Source organism: Ambystoma mexicanum, chromosome 2q, assembly GCF_040938575.1.
Source record: "Ambystoma mexicanum isolate Mex_15411 chromosome 2q, UKY_AmexF1_1, whole genome shotgun sequence".
Classification (NCBI taxonomy): Eukaryota; Metazoa; Chordata; class Amphibia; order Caudata; family Ambystomatidae; genus Ambystoma; species Ambystoma mexicanum.
The window spans coordinates 309,693,390-309,712,688 of NC_090924.1; the positions used below are offsets into that span (position 1 = coordinate 309,693,390).

Sequence of the window (19,299 nt, forward strand, 5' to 3'; positions counted from 1 at the left end):
AAGTTTCCCTTTTGTGAGAGATAAAACGCTACCTTCAATTTACGCTTTGCCGGCAGAGCATTTTATAAAGTTTTTAACATGGGCTAAACCAAGGAATCTTCCATTGAAATCCTTTGATTTTACGCCTTCATGAAAACCATATCCGGGTGTCAAAACGAGCGCTCTACTAAGATTGGAGAGGAAAGCAGAGCACAGATGTAAACTCTTCTTTGAATGACTCAAAAATGAACTGGAGCAGAAAATGGAAGCGGTAAAGCACTTTTACACTTAGATTTTCCACTTCGCTCATTTGGAAATGAGCCCCTCAATGCCATTGTGTAATTGACATACTTTTCTTACTGACAAAAGAGAACATTGCTCATGATCAGAGAGTGTTCCTTAATAGAAACGTGCATACACGTGTCTCATCTCCTGCCTTGAACTCTGGGGTGAAATCACTGTAGAAAAGGCTTCAGGGTAAAGTGTTTTTGGCATATATAATTTCCTTCTACAATGCAGAGAGTCTTTTTTTCAATTATATTTACCCACCAAGAATTAGTGTTCTTTGATCTCAACCCAAAGGGAACTTCTCATCTACTCTGGTCCTTTTTCTCATGTTTGTTTTTACCGTTTGAACATACAGTAGGCCCCATTCACATGCTTGATGTACCCATTAAAGAACACGCGTGCTTTGTTATTAGGAATGGCTCTAAACCCATACAAAGTCAAGACCATTACAAACTGCTTACTAGGGTTTAATACTGACCAGAGTCATAAACTGCACATTTTTAATTACAGTGTTGTTTGTCCACTTTAGGCAAACCTGAGTGTTACACAAACTAATGCAATGAAAGAAACTCTGCTATCGGCTGTTTGGGAAACAATTAGCTCAGACTTCTATTCTTTCACTGCTGACGACTGGAAAACATTGATCCAGCAGGATCTCATAGCATTGTTGGACAGCTTCACTGAGACTCAACTCCAGCAGCTACCAACTAATATCTCCTGCTCCTCCTACCAGCAAATGTGAGTATTCTCGGGTCCCTTCCAAAGAGGTGGCAGCTGAAATGCAATGCCCATAGAATCAGCTTCAAGAAAAGGGGACAGTGACATACTTTGTTAATAGAAATACAATGCTATATTCTATATGCTATCTTCATTCAAGTTGTCTCATCAAAAGGCATGAGTGGCAGACACTTTCCATCTTGGTTTTAGCAAGTCTAAAGGCACACAGTCTCTGTCGTATTTCTCATTACCTTTAAGTGTAAAGTAGGATTTGCATAGATCTTTTATACCCTGAATTTGAGCTCCGTTAAGTGGACAAAAACATGGCGTCAAAAGTAATTGCTTAAATGTTTATTATTTCAACTCCCTTTTCTTTCTTACAGAGTGACGGGATTTGACATGCAGTATAATTCTCTATCGCTTGAGGAAAAATTGGCAATCTACAATATTTACATCAGGAAATTCCTAATCGATGTATCTTTTGGCACAGGTGCAGTACTCTCCCTATCCGAATGTTAACTTTTATGACATTCACTGGTAAAGTTTTCCTCTAAGAGGTTCATAACCTTTCATTAATTAGCAGCTGGGGGAGGGGCCAGCCAATCAGGAGGCAAGAAACGTGGCCGTGCTACTACAGTATAAGTGCTGCACCATTCCCCAGGTGCTGATTTTCTTCAGACGAGGCATGTCCTCACTTGCCCTAGCCTGTTCCTGCCCCCTCCCATCCAGAATACTCTGCTCCTTCTTCTCATACCTAGCTGCTCATGCCTCGCACACTGACCTCATATAGGGATTGGCTGACAGCAACATAGGAAAGAGACTTGTGTCCCTTTCTATGGTGCATGACAACGTTTTTTCTTTTTGTCACATGGATAGGGCTGGTGTTCGCATTGCGCACCTGGTGCCCTGTACAAAAAAACATTACTAGCACTCCAGAGCCATTGGCTGCTAATACAAAGTCAGGAGGGCATGCAGGTGTGGCTGGTAACGGCCCTAGGTCCTCATGGGAGCCATCCCTTTGCTTGCGTCCAACATTCCTATGGGTTAGCGGCCTGTCACTTGCCAAGCCCACCCCCTCCATGGGAGCTTAAATCTGCATTAGCATTAAGCAATAAGTATTTGATTCAATATCATGGGTGCCTGCTGCATCCAATGAATATGGGCGAGCTGCTCCATGGAACTACAATATCTTGCCATTGAGAAAGCTACTTTTGACATACCCTAAAATAAGTTGCACATGTTTTCTCATAACTATGTTGGATCTTTTACAATGTCTCGGGATGATATGCATACTATTCAAATACTTTTCAAACTATTTACATAGAAAAGTCCACATTCCAGCTGCCCATGCTGCAATATCTTGCACATATCTGCTGATCATAACTCATTAAATGAATGCTTTTTGTTTTCTAAATGTTATTACACTCTAGAGACGCATGCAGACATTCAAATGATCAGGATATTACTGCCTATTTCTGAGAGTCCCTGATTTATTGTTATTCTCTCAGCAGTGGGCCAAGTATAACTAGTTTAAAAAAACAATAGTCCTACTATGTATTGCGTGGATTCCTTTCACATAACACAACATGCAACTCATGTGAGACCTTTCAAAATGTATGTATTTATTGTAAGCCTTAAGCCAAACTTTTCTAAATGTCTCTTTGTGAAACAGGCACTAGATGTAATGCCACGAATATTGTAACATGGGTGGACATGTACCTACAACAATTCATTCAACAATCTAATATTCAAGATCTTGCTAAGTTCAACAAACAATTTGCCAAGGTAGGACCTTTGAAACCAACTTTCAAATATTTAATTTGAGATGTATTTGTAGACAAAATGTGTCAAGTTGTTATTGAGAGCAAACTGGCATGCTTCAATTGCCTTATTTGGATCAGTACAAAGGTACTATATTTGCCTCATTCTGCTCCAAAGAATGTTCAAATCATGAACCGTATATGAAAGCTGTAGGGCAATTGGTAGGAAATAAAGTGCACACGATAAGGGGGTAAAAAGGTAGAATTTAGAACTAATTCACTATCTAATTTTTTGCCAGGTCTTTGATCTTTCTCTTCTAACAACAAAAGAACTGGCTGAGATTACTACTTTTGTTGATTCATTCAAAAACTCAACTTTAACCCAGACCATTCTGGGTAAAATCAAGTACTTTGGAAGTAATGCCATCTTTTTGGATTATCTCCTCCCAATGGAATCAATTATCTGTCCAGTAAGTAAAGCATAATGTGAAAAATGTCTATGTTATAGAAAAATATAGCTAAATATAGTCAAAATATATATATGTATTCAAAACAAGGTATTCCTTCAGCTACAGGCATTTGTTGCCCTTACGGACATGAAGTTCTGTTAGACCATACTCGTCCTCTTTCAAACCCTTGTGTCCTAGTAGGACTATCCTTTATAGTGTTTTTTCTTGGCACACATATTATTTATTCTTGTTTTAACAAATTCACATGTCCCATGGCTTGATCATTTTCAATTTCTCCTTCCCTTTCATAGAGATCGGAACCATCCACAAATCCAAATGTATGCAACACATCACATTTCTTTCAACTTCTTACTCAAGAAGAGCTTTTGAACAATATTTTCGATGCCCTTAACATGGATTGGAGCTTAAAAGATATGGACCAATGGATCGAGATTTTCCAGATCATCATTGAACTCTTCAGGAAGGCTATCAACGAATCTCAAATATACAGATTACCCCTGAATCTCACATGTGAGGCTTATCAAGCGATGTAAGTACACTTTGAATTGACTAATGTATTGTTTGAAATGACTATACCTATTTGCAAACACATCTTTTCTCTATTGCTGAATGATTAAAAGTATTTTTTTAATTTTTCATTAAAAAAATATAGAATAAAAAATCTGAGTGATATCTCCATGGAACTTGGCGAGAACGACAGATATGCCGTTTACGTATTCTGCAAAAGATACCTATCTCAAGAAGTCAATAAAACAGGTACATTTTGTATTTTTCGTCATGTAGAGCTTCTGCAGCTAGAAATGCAGAGGTGTAAGCAAAGGTGTTACTGCAAAGGTGTTACTGCAGACTCTATGGGTTACCCTCAGAGTTCACATGATTACAATAAGTCTGGTGTATAGGAATTTGTCTTCTATCTTTTGCACTTTTTAGTTACCTGCGTTTCTGTCTTTCTTTTACCACTTTTTATTGAAATGATGCCGTTTCAGCCTTCACTAAAGATTGTTTGAAAAAGCATGCAATGGCCCATATTGGGCGCAACAGTCGTGATGGCACTTATTGTGATCTCATAGTAAGATAAAGGGCAAACTGCAAGTTATTCCATTTCAGCTAGCCCGACCCTGTGATGTGTAGTGAAATTAGACAACTTATTCGTCACTACAGGGGATCTAGAGCTGATAAAATAAAAGGAAACATACTTACCAAATAACAGATATAAGTAAAATATGTGAAGAAGAAAGATAAATGCATTGAGTAAAAAGGTATTTTGAAGCTATGCAAAAGTTAAAAACTCTATGTTTCCTAAAGAGCTTTCCAAAAAATTATTATAGGTTCTACTACCAAAATATTCAAATTCTAAAAGGCAACTAATAACGGCAGTAAATGTTCTTATGATAAAGAATTGCTTGCTGCTTTCACCGTACCCATGAAACTGGGAGCATACAGATGCATAATAAACACACTTTGATTTATGACAGACTTTGAGGGAGTGATAAACCTCTTGTCCTCCCTTCTAAAAAGTATGCTGAAGACACTAACATGATTTAAGAATACAATTAGGAGAAAGCAGTCTTTAAATACTGTCCTCAATCCTGACCCACCTGCAGAGTAGATTTTAGGCAATCATTTTATTTGTCCTTCCTCACAATGAGCAGTCAATAGTCCTGAAGCTACTTTTCCCGATTTCGTACAGTGATGGAAATATTTCAAACCAATTACATTATGAAGTATAAAACTTTACTGACTTTGCATTGTTTTTTTGTATTGCATTCTTTTTTCCAGGCTCTGCATGTGCATCAAATACAAATGGAACTATGAATTGGAAAGAGAAGAATTTGGGCAACTTCTCCTCATTTATTTCCATCTCAGAGTTTAAGTCCTTTTACCCAAACCTGAACATAGTAAGTCATGTAACCCAAAAAGATCTTCTCTCTTCCAGAATGATATATGTAAACCAGAGGGATGCAAAGAAGCCTCTGTACATCACTATACTTTTCCTTTGTGACCATGTAGCTTCAGGACAGGAACAGTGCTTTACATGCGCAGTTAGAATGAGGCCATGATTTCATGAAATGCGTGCATTTTCAAGCCATCACAGGAGCTCATCTCCCCTGGGCATCTGTAGTCTAGAGAGACAGCACCATGAAAGTATGTGTCGCGGCATAGAGTACATGTGCGACTGGTTCACATGTCTGACATTGGACTGTAATGGTAGTTTGGAAAATGTAACTATTCTTAAATCAGATTGATTGCAGAAGTTATTTGTATTTGTAAACCTATGCAGAGCTATATTTTTGTCTAATTAACTGTCCTGAAATACACATTTTCTTTCCAACATCTATCACATTCAGGTTGAACTTCTTGACACCATGAGCGCAGAGGATGTAGTAGGCCTTGCGACTAAACCAGATGCCATTAATGACCCAAGTTTACTCAAGCAAATCTTTAGCCTGGTCACAACAAACGAAGTCCCACAGTATACACAACTGATCCTGTTAGCTTCAACAAAGGTATGAACGCATTATCCAATTAAATGAACTAAAGCTACTACATAGGCCATGGTGGTCAATAAAGCTGTGAATTTAAGTATATCTGTTACAAGAGAATTGGAGATAGGCATTTAAAGAATAACACATTAACCACTGCTTCAAATGCAATCACAGAGCAAGACTGATGTTGAGATATCCAGAAGAGGGTGCAGCCATCAAAAAATGAGGAGGGTGCAGCCACTCAAGAGTTTACAGATAGGCACAATCTAGAAATGTATATATAGCTTTGGAAGTATATCTACAGGAAAGTACTGATGATCTGAAAGTGGGATAGAGTTGATCCCGCAACTCGTGGCATTGTTGTACCTTTAAGTCTTCTCAGTAAAATGTACACACAAGTGGACAGTATGGATCCAGTTAGAATAGAGAGGGATCAAATTAATGGAGAGAATAAACACAGGTCAATAAACTAGTATGTTTACTAGAAGAATAGTTTTAAAAATGTAGATCTTCTTATGAACCTGGAGCAAAGAGGCTCAAGAGTAGCTTGTGGTGATGTTATAGAAAGCTGTAGCAAAGGCCTTCAAACTTATCCCATCAGCAGTGAAACTAAAGGGTAAATGCATTCGGAAAAGTGTTAAGACATCTACATTGAAGAGGAAAATAAGTGATCAAACTAGAGACCATCGAAGGTCTGCATTGCAAGGTTATGTTAGGGCATGGTTAGACTGGATGGATTTGCCATATAAACCCGCAATCACTTTCCTTTATTGTCACCTAAGCCTTTCAGAATTCTTGAACACAATGTCTATTGAATGATTGTCATACTATTGTCAGGAAGTACTGAGTAGGGAAACAGTATGGATTATGAAATGCTATTGACTGATGGATTCCTGGTTTGTCTCTCTGCCCACAGTCAAATCTTCCCTCTGTCATATCAAGGCAATATGACCCGAGAAGGGGGGCCATTACCGGTCGGGTAATGCCCCCAGGGATGTAGATAGAAGCCCAAGCAAAGCGAGGGCTTTAATGGAGCCCCTGGGCATTAACCGACCGGTAGTGGCCCCACTCTGAGGCTCATATTGCCATTAGCACCCCAGCACTTCGTAACGGGGTACTAATTGCAATTTTTATCAAGTCGAGAAATGGGGCTCTGACTGTTTCTCGAGTTGAGAAAAGAAAAGTAAAATAAAAAACACCGGGGATCGGGAATACACATAGGGCCTCATCAAGACTTTGGCGGTAACCCTTAAATCCGGCGGTAGCGCTATTACCGCCGGATTTAAGCGTCCGCCAAATCAGGACTTCGGCAGATTTCGCCCCAGCTCTGAGCTGGGGGGAAATCCACCGAAAATTCGCACTCATACCGCCGGCAGGAAATCCGCCGGCGGTATTAGCGCGAAATTTCCACATTGAGCCCAATGGGGAATGGGGCATTCCCGAATGGGCTCAATGGGGAATGTGGATTAACATTACCGCCGAACTCGTGATCCGGCGGTATTAGCACCGGGGAGTTCGACGGTAGGGCAGATAGCCCAAGTCGTGATGAGGCCCATAGTCCCTTTTCCCTTTCCACAGCGGCCATTGAAATCAATGTAACAAAAAAAAAGGCCAGTCACAGAGGGAACCCCGCGGCGTCGAGGGAGCCTTTCAGGCCAGGTAATGCCCCGGCTAGGGCCAATGAGCTTGCTTGTAACAAGCTATATATATATATATATATATATATATATATATATATATATATACACATACTTGCTTGCAACAAGCTCATTGAACCTCGCCGGGTACTAATTATGGAAATAACATGAAAAAAGGAAGCTGTTTTATTGTGCTATTCTAACAGGGTCATTCTGTAAAAAAATGCTAACTGCATGGAAGGGACAATGAACACTAACCATTATATGTAGCTGGTCCCCTGCATTCAACTTCTATCACTCATAAAGTGGTGTCTATTTGGAAGAGAAAATGAAGGTGAAATCACCTTTAATCTGTACTTTAATTTTCCCTTTTGTGAGATAAAATGCTACCTTCAAATCACGCTTTGCCAGCAGAGCATTTTATAATGTTTTTAACATGGGCTAAACCAAGGAATCTTCCATTGAAATCCTTTTGTTTTACGCCTTCATGAAAACCATATCCGGGCGTCAAAACGAGCACTCTACTAAGATTGGAGAGGAAAGCAGAGCAGAGATGTAAACTCTTCTTTGAAAGACTCAAAAATTAACTGGAGCTGAAATTGGAAGCGGAAAAGCAATTTTACACTTCAATTTTCCACTCCGCTCATTTGGAAATTAGCCCCTTAATGCCATTGTGAAATTGACACCTGTTTCTTAATGACAAAAGAGGATATTACTCATGATCAACGAGTGTTCCTGCATAGAAACGGGCATACACGTGTCTCTTCTCCTGCCTTGAACTCTGGGGTGAAATCACTGTAGAAACGGCTGTAGGGTAAGGTGTTCTTGGCATATATAATTTCCTTCTAAAATGGAAAGAGTCTTTTTTTTCAATTATATTTATCAACCAAGAATTAGTGTTCTTTGATCTCAACTCAAAGGGAACTTCTCATCTACTCTGGTCCTTTTTCTCATGTTTGTTTTTACCGTTTGAACATACAGTAGGCCCCATTCACATGTTTGATGTAACCATTAAAGAACACGTGTGCTTTGTTATTAGGAATGGCTGTAAACCCATAGAAACTCAAGACCATTACAAACTGCTTACTAGGGTTTAATACTGACCAGAGTCATAAACTGCACATTTTTAATTACAGTGTTGTTTGTCCACTTTAGGCAAACCTGAGTGTTTCACAAACTAATGCAATGAAAGAAACTCTGCTATCGGCTGTTTTGGAGACAATTCGTTCAGACTTCTATTCTTTCACTCCTGACGACTGGAAAACATTGATCCAGGAGGATCTCATAGCATTGTTGGGCAGCTTCACTGAGACTCAACTCCAGCAGCTACCAACTAATATCTCCTGCTCCTCCTACCAGCAAATGTGAGTATTCTCTGGTCCCTTCCGAAGAGGTGACAGCTGAAATGCAATGCCCATAGAATCAGTTTCAGGAAAAGGGGGCTCTGACATACTTTGTTAATAGAAATACAATGCTATATTCTATATGCTATCTTCATTCAAGTTGCCTCATCAGAAGGCATGAGTGGCAGACACTTTCCATCTTGGTTTTAGCAAGTCTAAAGGCACACAGTCTCTGTCGTATTTCTCATAACCTTTAAGTGTAAAGTAGGATTTGCATAGATCTTGTATACCCTGAATTGCAGCTCTGTTAAGTGGACAAAACATGGCGTCAAAAGTAATTGTTTAAATGTTTATTATTTCAACTCCCTTTTCTTTCTTACAGAGTGACGGGATTTGACATGCAGTATAATTATCTATCGCTTGAGGAAAAATTGGCAATCTACAATACTTACATCAGGAAATTCCTAATCGATGTATCTTTTGGCACAGGTGCAGTACTCTCCATATCCAAATGTTAACTTTTATGGCATTCACTGGTAAAGTTTTCCTCTAAGAGGTTTGTAACCTTTCATTAATTAGCAGCTGGGGGAGCCGCCAGCCAATCAGGAGGCCAGAAACGTGGCCGTGCTACTACAGTATAAGCACTGCACCACTCCCCAGATGCTGATTTTCTTCAGACGAGGCATGTCCTCACTTGCCCTAGCCTGTTCCCGCCCCCTCCCATCCAGAATACTCTGCTCCTTCTTCTCATACCTAGCTGCTCATGCCTCGCACACAGTACCTCATATATGGATTGGCTGACAGCAACATAGGAAAGAGACTTGTGTCCCTTTCTATGGTGCATGACAATGTTTTTTCTTTTTGTCACATGGATAGGGCTGGTGTTCGCATTGCACACCTGGTGGCCTGTACAAATAAACATTACTAGCACTCCAGAGCCATTGGCTGCTAATACAAAGTCAGGAGGGCATGCAGGTGTGGCTGGTAACGGCCCTAAGTTCTCATGGGAGCCCTCCCTTTGCTTGCGTCCAACATTCCTATGGGTAGCGGCCTGTCACTCGCCAAGCCCACCCCCTTCATGGGTGCTTAAATCTGCATTAGCATTAAGCAATACGTATTTGATATGATATGATATGATAGTTTATTTATATAGCGCCTATACACAATGTGTTTCAAAGCGCTTCAAGGAGGGAGGGGACATAGGAAAAATACAGTTACATTCAGCAAAAGTCCTTGAAACAATACAGAATGTGAAAATAACTATCATAATAGGCCTGACGACATTTCTGATAGTGCAAGTGCATAAAACAAGTAAGGCAAGAGGTGATGGAAAGGAAGGAAAACAGAGCAAGCAGTAACATTACTAAGTCTGACGACAATTTACGCAGTGCAGGTGGTAACAAGAGGCGGGGTGGGAGGGGGGGCAAGTGGACGGAGGGGGGAAGGAGAACAAGACACGCTACTGATCAAAAAGTCAGTGACAAATTGAAAAGTAGGGGAGGGGGGAGGGGGAAAACAAAAAGGAGGGGGGGGACAGACAAGCTGCTATCAAGAGTCACGGAACAGATGATAGGAGTAAGTGCTAGGAGGCGGAAGTCTAAGAGGGGGGAGAAAAGGAGGGGGGAGTAGGAGGGAAGTTGAAGAGGATGGAAATGAAGAGGGGGGTGGAGCACAGAGCATGAGGGGGGCAAGCAGGGTGAGGGCACACAGATACTCACGGGGGGCAAACAGACACTCACGGGGGGCAGGGGGGGCACACAGATACTCACGGGGGGCAAACAGACACTCACGGGGGGCAGGGGGGGCACACAGATAATCACGGGGGGCAGGGGGGGCACACAGATACTCACGGGGGGCAAACAGACACTCACGGGGGGAGGGGGGGCACACAGATACTCACAGGGGGCAGGGGGGGCACACAGATAATCACGGGGGGCAGGGGGGGCACACAGATACTCACGGGGGGCAAACAGACACTCACGGGGGGCAGGGGGGGCACACAGATACTCACGGGAGGCAAACAGACACTCACGGGGGGCAGGGGGGGCACACAAATAATCACGGGGGGCAGGGGGGGCACACAGATACTCACGGGGGGCAGGGGCGGCACACAGATACTCACGGGGGGCAGGGGGGCACACAGATACTCACAGGGGCAAACAGACACTCACGGGGGGCAGGGGGGGCACACAGATACTCACGGGGGGCAGGGGGGCACACAGATACTCACGGGGGGCAAACAGACACTCACAGGGGGCAGGGGGGGCACACAGATACTCACGGGGGGCAGGGGGGGCACACAGATACTCACGGGGGGCAGGGGAGGGCACACAGATACTCACGGGGGGCAAACAGACACTCACGGGGGCAGGGGGGGCACACAGATACTCACAGGGGGCAGGGGGGGCACACAGGCACTCACACACGGAGGGGCCGGCGATCCGGCATACCGCGGTGGACAGCGGTAGACAGGGCCTTTGTTGTGGGCCTTCGGTAGTGTGGCCGGCTCCCGCCTCCCGGTTGCTGCCATTGGCTAAAGGGGGCCAAGGCAAACAATGGGAGAGGGAGGCAGGAGCTGGCCCAGAAAAAGAAGCACAAAGACAAATATAGCATCAACAACGTGCAAACGGCCATCTTGGAAGGCCTTCTGGCAGCAGGCACGAATAGGGCATAGCACATATGAATCCCAAGTGGGATGTGCCCTGAGCGCAACAAGCAGATGGAAGAAGCAGTGTGCACGCACGGCCGAAAAGTGCATTTCCAGTCATTTTAGACGGTCGCTCGCAGCATCAGCAATAAATGTCAAAGTGTCTTTTTCCTTACCCCCAGCCATGCGCAGCAATGATGGCAGTCCGGCGCAGGTGGAAAAAGCTGGGGAGCAGAGGGAAAGGGGCTCCATCCGGGTCAGGAGATAGGCAGAGATGCAATATTGATTCAATATCATGGGTGCCTGCTGCATCCAATGAATATGGGCGAGCTGCTCCATGGAACTACAATATCTTGCCATTGAGAAAGCTACTTTTGACATACCCTAAAATAAGTTGCACATGTTTGCTCATAACTATGTTGGATCTTTTACACTGTCTCGGGATGATATGCATACTATTCAAATACTTTTCAAACTATTTACATTGAAAAGTCCACATTCCAGCTGCCCATGCTGCAATATCTTGCACATATCTGCTCATCATAACTCATTAAATGAATGCTTTTTGTTTTTTAAATGTTATTACACTCTAGAGACGCATGCAGACATTCAAATGATCAGGATATTACTGCCTATTTCTGAGAGTCCCTGATTTATTGTTATTCTCTCAGCAGTGGGCCAAGTAAAACTAGTTTTAAAAAACCAATAGTCCTACTTTGTATTGCGTGGATTCCTTTCACATAACACAACATGCAACTCATGTGAGACCTTTCAAAATGTATGTATTTATTGTAAGCCTTAAGCCAAACTTTTCTAAACCTCTCTTTGTGAAACAGGCACAAGATGTAATGCCACGAATATTGTAACATGGGTGGACATGTACCTACAACAATTCATTCAGCAATCTAATATTCAAGATCTTGCTAAGTTCAACAAACAATTCGCAAAGGTAGGACCTTTGAAACCAACTTTCAAATATTTAATTTGAGTTTTATTTGTAGACAAAATGGGTAAAGTTGTTATTGAGAGCAAACTGGCATGCTTCAATTGCCTTATTTGGATCAGTACAAAGGTACTATATTTGCCTCATTCTGCCTCAAAAAATGTTCAAATCATGAACCGTATATGAAAGCTGTAGGGCAATTGGTAGGAAATAAAGTGCACACGATAAGGGGGTAAAAAGGTAGAATTTTAAACTAATTCACTATCTAATTTTTTGCCAGGTCTTTGATCTTTCTCTTCTAACAACAAAAGAGCTGGCTGAGATTACTACGTTTGTTGATTCATTCAAAAACTCAACTTTAACCCAGACCATTCTGGGTAAAATCAAGTACTTTGGAAGTAATGCCATCTTTTTGGAATATCTCCTCCCAATGGAATCAATTATCTGTCCAGTAAGTAAAGCATAATGTGAAAAATGTCTATGTTATGGAAAAATATAGCTAAATATAGTCCAAAAATATATATGTATTCAAAACAAGGTATTCCTTCAGCTACAGGCATTTGTTGCCCTTACGGACATGAAGTTCTGTTACACCAAACTCGTACTCTTTCAAAACCTTGTGTCCTAGAAGGCCTATCCTTTATAATGTTTTTTCTTGGCACACATATTATTTATTCTTGTCTTAACAAATTCACATGTCCCATGGTTTGATCATGTTCAATTTCTCCTTCCCTTTCATAGAGATCGGAACCATCCACAAATCCAAATGTATGCAACACATCAAATTTCTTTCAACTTCTTACTCAAGAAGAGCTTTTGAACAATATTTTCGATGCCCTTAACATGGATTGGAGCTTAAAAGATATGGACCAATGGATCAAGATTTTCCAGATCATCATTGAACTCTTCGGGAAGGCTATCAACGAATCTCAAATATACAGATTACCCCTGAATCTCACATGTGAGGCTTATCAAGCGATGTAAGTAAACTTTGAATTGACTACTGTATTGTTTGAAATTACTATAACAATCCGCAAACACATCTTTTCTCTATTGCTGAATGATTAAAAGTATTTCTTTAATTTTTAAATAAAAAAATTTAGAATAAAAAACCTGAGTGATATCTCCATGGAACTTGGCGAGAAAGACAGATATGCCGTTTACGTATTCTGCAAAAGATACCTATCTCAAGAAGTCAATAAAACAGGTACATTTTGTATTTTTTGTAATTTAGAGCTTCTGCAGCTAGACATGCAGAGGTCTAAGCAAAGGTGTTACTGCAAAGGCGTTACTGCAGACTCTATGGGTTACCCTCAGAGTTCACATGCTTACAGGAAGTCTGATGTATAGGAATTTGTCTTCTATCTTTTGCACTTTTTAGTTACCTGCGTTTTTGTCTTTCCTTTACCACTTTTTATTGACATGATGCAGTTTCAGCCTTCACTAAAGATTGTTTGAAAAAGCATGCAATGGCCCATATTGGGCGCAACAGTCGTGATGGCACTTATTGTGATCTCATAGTAAGATAAAGGGCAAACTACAAGTTATTTTATTTCAGCTAGCCCGACCCTGTGATGTGTAGTGAAATTAGACAACTTATTCGTCACTACAGGGCATGTAGAGCTGATAAGATAAAAGGAAACATACTAACCAAATAACAGATATAAGTAAAATATGTGAAGAAGAAAGATAAATGCATTAAGTAAAAAGGTATTTTGAAGCTATGCAAAAGTTAAAAACTCTATTTGATTACTAAAGAGCCTTCCAAAAAATAATTATAGGTTCTACTACCAAAATATTCAAATTCTAAAAGGCAACTAATAACGCCAGTAAATGTTCTTATTATAAAGAATTTCTTGCTGCTTTCACCGTACCCATGAAACTGGGAGCATACAGATGCATAATAAACACACTTTGATTTATGACAGACTTTGAGGGAGTGATAAACCTCTTGTGCTCCCTTCTAAAAAGTATGCTGAAGACATTAACATGATTTAAGAATACAATTAGGAGAAAGCAGTCTTTAAATACTGTCCTCAATCCTGACCCACCTGCAGAGTAGATTTTAGGCAATAATTTTATTTGTCCTTCCTCACAATGAGCAGTCAATAGTCCTGAAGCTACTTTCCCCGATTTCGTACAGTAATGGAAATATTTAAAACCAATTACATTATGAAGTATAAAACTTTACTGACTTTGCATTGTTTTTTTGTATTGTGTTCTTTTTTCCAGGCTCTGCATGTGCATCAAATACAAATGGAACTATGAATTGGAAAGAGAAGAATTTGGGCAACTTCTCCTCATTTATTTCCATCTCAGAGTTTAAGTCCTTTTACCCAAACCTGAACATAGTAAGTCATGTGACCCAAAAAGATCTTCTCTCTTACAGAATGATATATGTAAACCAGAGGGATGCAAAGAAGCCTCTGTACATCACTATACCTTTCCTTTGTGACCATGTAGCTTCAGGACAGGAACAGTGCTTTACATGCGCAGATAGAATGAGGCCATGATTTCATGAAATGCGTGCATTTTCAAGCCATCACAGGAGCCCATCTCCCCTGGGCATCTGTAGTCTAGAGAGACAGCACCAAGAAAGTATGTGTCGTGGCATAGAGTACATATGCGACTGGTTCACATGTTTGACATTGGACTGTAATGGTAGTTTGGAAAATGGAACTATTCTTAAATCAGATTGATTGCAGAAGTTATTTGTATTTGTAAACCTATACAGAGCTATATTTTTGTCTAAGTAACTGTCCCGAAATACACATTTTCTTTCCTACATCTATCACATTCAGGTTGAACTTCTTGACACCATGAGCGCAGAGGATGTAGTAGGCCTTGCGACTAAACCAGATGCCATTAATGACCCCAGTTTACTCAAGCAAATCTTTAGCCTTGTCACAACAAGCGAAGTCCCACAGTATACACAACTGATCCTGTTAGCTTCAACAAAGGTATGAACGCATTATCGAATTAAATGAACTAAAGCTACTACATAGGCCATAGTGGTCAATAAAGCTGTGAATTTAAGTATATCTGTTACAAGAGAATTGGAGATATGGATTTAAAGAATAACACCTTAACCACTGCTTCAAATGCAATCACAGAGCAAGACTGATGTTGAGATATCCAGAAGAGGGTCCAGCCATCAAAAAATGAGGAGGGGTGCAGTACCTCAAGAGTTTACAGATAGGCACAATCTAGAAATGTATATATAGCTTTGGAAGTATATCTACAGGAAAGTACTGATGATCTGAAAGTGGGATAGAGTTGATCCTGCAACTCGTGCCATTGATGTACCTTTAAGTCTTCTCAGTAAAATGTACACACAAGTGATCAGTATGGCTCCAGTTAGAATAGAAGGGGATCAAATTAATGGAGGGAATAAACACATATCAATAAGCTAGTATGTTTACTAGAAGAATAGTTTTAAAAATGTAGATCTTCTTATGAACCTGGAGCAAAGAGGTTCAAGAGCAGTTTGTGGTGATGTTATAGAAAGCTGTAGCAAAGGCCTTCAAAATTATCCCATCAGCAGTGAAACTAAAGGGTAAATGCATTCGGAAAAGTGTTAAGACATCTACATTGAAGAGGAAAATAAGTGATCAAACTAGAGACCATCGAAGGTCTGCATTGCAAGGTTATGTTAGGGGATGGTTAGACTGGATGGATTTGCCATCTAAACCCGCAATCACTTTCCTTTATTGTCACCTAAGCCTTTCAGAATTCTTGCATGCAATGTCTATTGAATGATTGTCATACTGTTGTCAGGAAGTACTGAGTAGAGAAACAGTATGGATTATGAAATGCTATTGACTGATAGATTCCTGGTTTGTCTCTCTGCCCACAGTCAAATCTTCCCTCTGTCATATTAAGGCAATATGACCCTAGAAGGGGGGCCATTACCGGTCAGGTAATGCCCCCAGGGATGTAGATAGAAGCCCAAGCAAAGCGAGGGCTTTAACGGAGCCCCCGGGGCATTACCCGACTGGTAGTGGCCCCCCCTATGAGGCTAATATTGCCATTATCACCCCAGCACTTCGTAACAGAGTACTAATTGCAATTTTTATCAATTTGAGAAACGGGGCTCTGACTGTTTCTCGAGTCGAGAAAAAAAAGGCAAAAATAAAACCCACCGGGGATCGGGAATACACATAGTCCCTTTTCCCTTTCCACAGCGGCCATCGAAACCAATGTAAAAAAAATAAAGGCCAGTCACAGAGCGAACCCCGCGGCGGTGAGGGAGCCTTTTAGGCCGGGTAATGCCCCGGCGAGGGCCAATGAGCTTGCTTGTAACAAGCTATATAAATATATATATATATACATACTTGCTTGCAACAAGCTCATTGAACCTCGCCGGGTACTAATTATGGAAATAACATGAAAAAAGGAAGCCGTTTCATTGTGCTATTCTAACGGGGTAATTCTGTAAAAAAAATGCATGGAAGGGACAACGAACACTAACCATTATATGTAGCTGGTCCCCTGCATTCAACTTCTATCACTCATAAAGTGGTGTCTATTTGGAAGAGAAAATGAAGGTGAAATCACCTTTAATATGTACTTTAATTTTCCCTTTTGTGAGATAAAACGCCACCTTCAAATTACGCTTTGCCAGCAGAGCATTTTATAATGTTTTTAACATGGGCTAAACCAAGGAATCTTCCATTGAAATCATTTTGTTTTACGCCTTCATGAAAACCATATCCGGGCGTCAAAACGAGCGCTCTACTAAGATTGGAGAGGAAAGCAGAGCAAAGATGTAAACTCTTCTTTGAAAGACTCAAAAATTAACTGGAGCTGAAATTGGAAGCGTTAAAGCAATTTTACACTTCAATTTTCCACTCCGCTCATTTGGAAATTAGCCCCCTAATGCCGTTGTGAAATTGACACCTGTTTCTTAATGACAAAAGAGGATATTACTCATGATCAACGAGTGTTACTGCATAGAAACGGGCATACACGTGTCTCTTCTCCTGCCTTGAACTCTGGGGTGAAATCACTGTAGAAACGGCTGTAGGGTAAGGTGTTCTTGGCATATATAATTTCCTTCTAAAATGGAGAGAGTCTTTTTTTTCAATTATATTTATCCACCAAGAATGAGTGTTCTTTGATCTGAACTCAAAGGGAACTTCTCATCTACTCTGGTCCTTTTTCTCATGTTTGTTTTTACCGTTTGAACATACAGTAGGCCCCATTCACATGTTTGATGTAACCATTAAAGAACACGTGTGCTTTGTTATTAGGAATGGCTCTAAACCCATAAAAACTCAAGACCATTACACACTGCTTACTAGGGTTTAATACTGACCAGAGTCATAAACTGCACATGTTTAATTACAGTGTTGTTTGTCCACTTTAGGCAAACCTTAGTGTTTCACAAACGAATGCAATGAAAGAAACTCTGCTATCGGCTGTTTGGGAAACAATTCGTTCAGACTTCTATTCTTTCACTCCTGACGACTGGAAAACATTGATCCAGGAGGATCTCATAGCATTGTTGGACAGCTTCACTGAGACTCAACTCCAGCAGCTACCAACTAATATCTCCTGCTCCTCCTACCAGCAAATGTGAGTATTCTCTGGTCCCTTCTGAAGAGGTGACAGCTGAAATGCAATGCCCATAGAATCAGTTTCAAGAAAAGGGAGCTGTGACATACTTTGTTAATAGAAATACAATGCTATATTCTATATGCTATCTTCATTCAAGTTGTCTCATCAGAAGGCATGAGTGGCAGACACTTTCCATCTTGGTTTTAGCAAGTCCAAAGGCACACAGTCTCTGTCGTATTTCTCATTACCTTTAAGTGTAAAGTAGGATTTGCATAGATCTTGTTACCCTGAATTTGAGCTCCGTTAAGTGGACAAAAACATGGCGTCAAAAGTAATTGTTTAAATGTTTATTATTTCAACTCCCTTTTCTTTCTTACAGAGTGACGGGATTTGACATGCAGTATAATTATCTATTGCTTGAGGAAAAATTGGCAATCTACAATACTTACATCAGGAAATTCCTAATCGATGTATCTTTTGGCACAGGTGCAGTACTCTCCATATCCAAATGTTAACTTTTATGACATTCACTGGTAAAGTTTTCCTCTAAGAGGTTCGTAACCTTTCATTAATTAGCAGCTGGGGGAGCCGCCAGCCAATCAGGAGGCCAGAAACGTGGCCGTGCTACTACAGTATAAGCGCTACACCACTCCCCAGATGCTGATTTTCTTCAGACGAGGCATGTCCTCACTTGCCCTAGCCTGTTCCTGCCCCCTCCCATCCAGAATACTCTGCTCCTTCTTCTCATACCTAGCTGCTCATGCCTCGCACACTGACCTCATATAGGGATTGGCTGACAGCAACATAGGAAAGAGACTTGTGTCCCTTTCTATGGTGCATGACAATGTTTTTTCTTTTTGTCACATGGATAGGGCTGGTGTTCGCATTGCACACCTGGTGGCCTGTACAAATAAACATTACTAGCACTCCAGAGCCATGGGCTGCTAATACAAAGTCAGGAGGGCATGCAGGTGTGGCTGGTAACGGCCCTAGGTCCTCATGGGAGCCATCCCTTTGCTTGCGTCCAACATTCCTATGGGTAGCAGCCTGTCACTCGCCAAGCCCACCCCCTTCATGGGTGCTTAAATCTGCATTAGCATTAAGCAATACGTATTTGATTCAATATCATGGGTGCCTGCTGCATCCAATGAATATGGGCGAGCTGCTCCATGGAACTACAATATCTTGCCATTGTGAAAGCTACTTTTGACATACCCTAAAATAAGTTGCACATGTTTGCTCATAACTATGTTGGATCTTTTACACTGTCTCGGGATGATATGCATACTATTCAAATACTTTTCAAACTATTTACATTGAAAAGTCCACATTCCAGCTGCCCATGCTGCAATATCTTGCACATATCTGCTCATCATAACTCATTAAATGAATGCTTTTTGTTTTCTAAATGTTATTACACTCTAGAGACGCATGCAGACATTCAAATGATCAGGATATTACTGCCTATTT

At 41.0% G+C, this 19,299-nt stretch overlaps 1 protein-coding gene across 1 annotated transcript in view; it reads left to right on the forward strand.

Moving 5' to 3' along the window:
- Positions 1 to 19,299, forward strand: part of LOC138568695 (uncharacterized) — a 1,243,988-nt gene that overhangs the window by 94,077 nt on the left and 1,130,612 nt on the right. The window contains exons 19-36 of the mRNA XM_069646472.1: positions 797 to 1,005; positions 1,368 to 1,474; positions 2,657 to 2,769; positions 3,044 to 3,214; positions 3,505 to 3,743; positions 3,867 to 3,970; positions 4,994 to 5,112; positions 5,563 to 5,721; positions 8,493 to 8,701; positions 9,063 to 9,169; positions 12,164 to 12,276; positions 12,551 to 12,721; positions 13,012 to 13,250; positions 13,374 to 13,477; positions 14,503 to 14,621; positions 15,072 to 15,230; positions 17,639 to 17,847; positions 18,209 to 18,315. Of these exons, the coding sequence (XP_069502573.1) occupies positions 797 to 1,005; positions 1,368 to 1,474; positions 2,657 to 2,769; positions 3,044 to 3,214; positions 3,505 to 3,743; positions 3,867 to 3,970; positions 4,994 to 5,112; positions 5,563 to 5,721; positions 8,493 to 8,701; positions 9,063 to 9,169; positions 12,164 to 12,276; positions 12,551 to 12,721; positions 13,012 to 13,250; positions 13,374 to 13,477; positions 14,503 to 14,621; positions 15,072 to 15,230; positions 17,639 to 17,847; positions 18,209 to 18,315 (2,758 nt within the window). The remainder of the gene's footprint in view (positions 1 to 796; positions 1,006 to 1,367; positions 1,475 to 2,656; positions 2,770 to 3,043; positions 3,215 to 3,504; positions 3,744 to 3,866; positions 3,971 to 4,993; positions 5,113 to 5,562; positions 5,722 to 8,492; positions 8,702 to 9,062; positions 9,170 to 12,163; positions 12,277 to 12,550; positions 12,722 to 13,011; positions 13,251 to 13,373; positions 13,478 to 14,502; positions 14,622 to 15,071; positions 15,231 to 17,638; positions 17,848 to 18,208; positions 18,316 to 19,299) is intronic.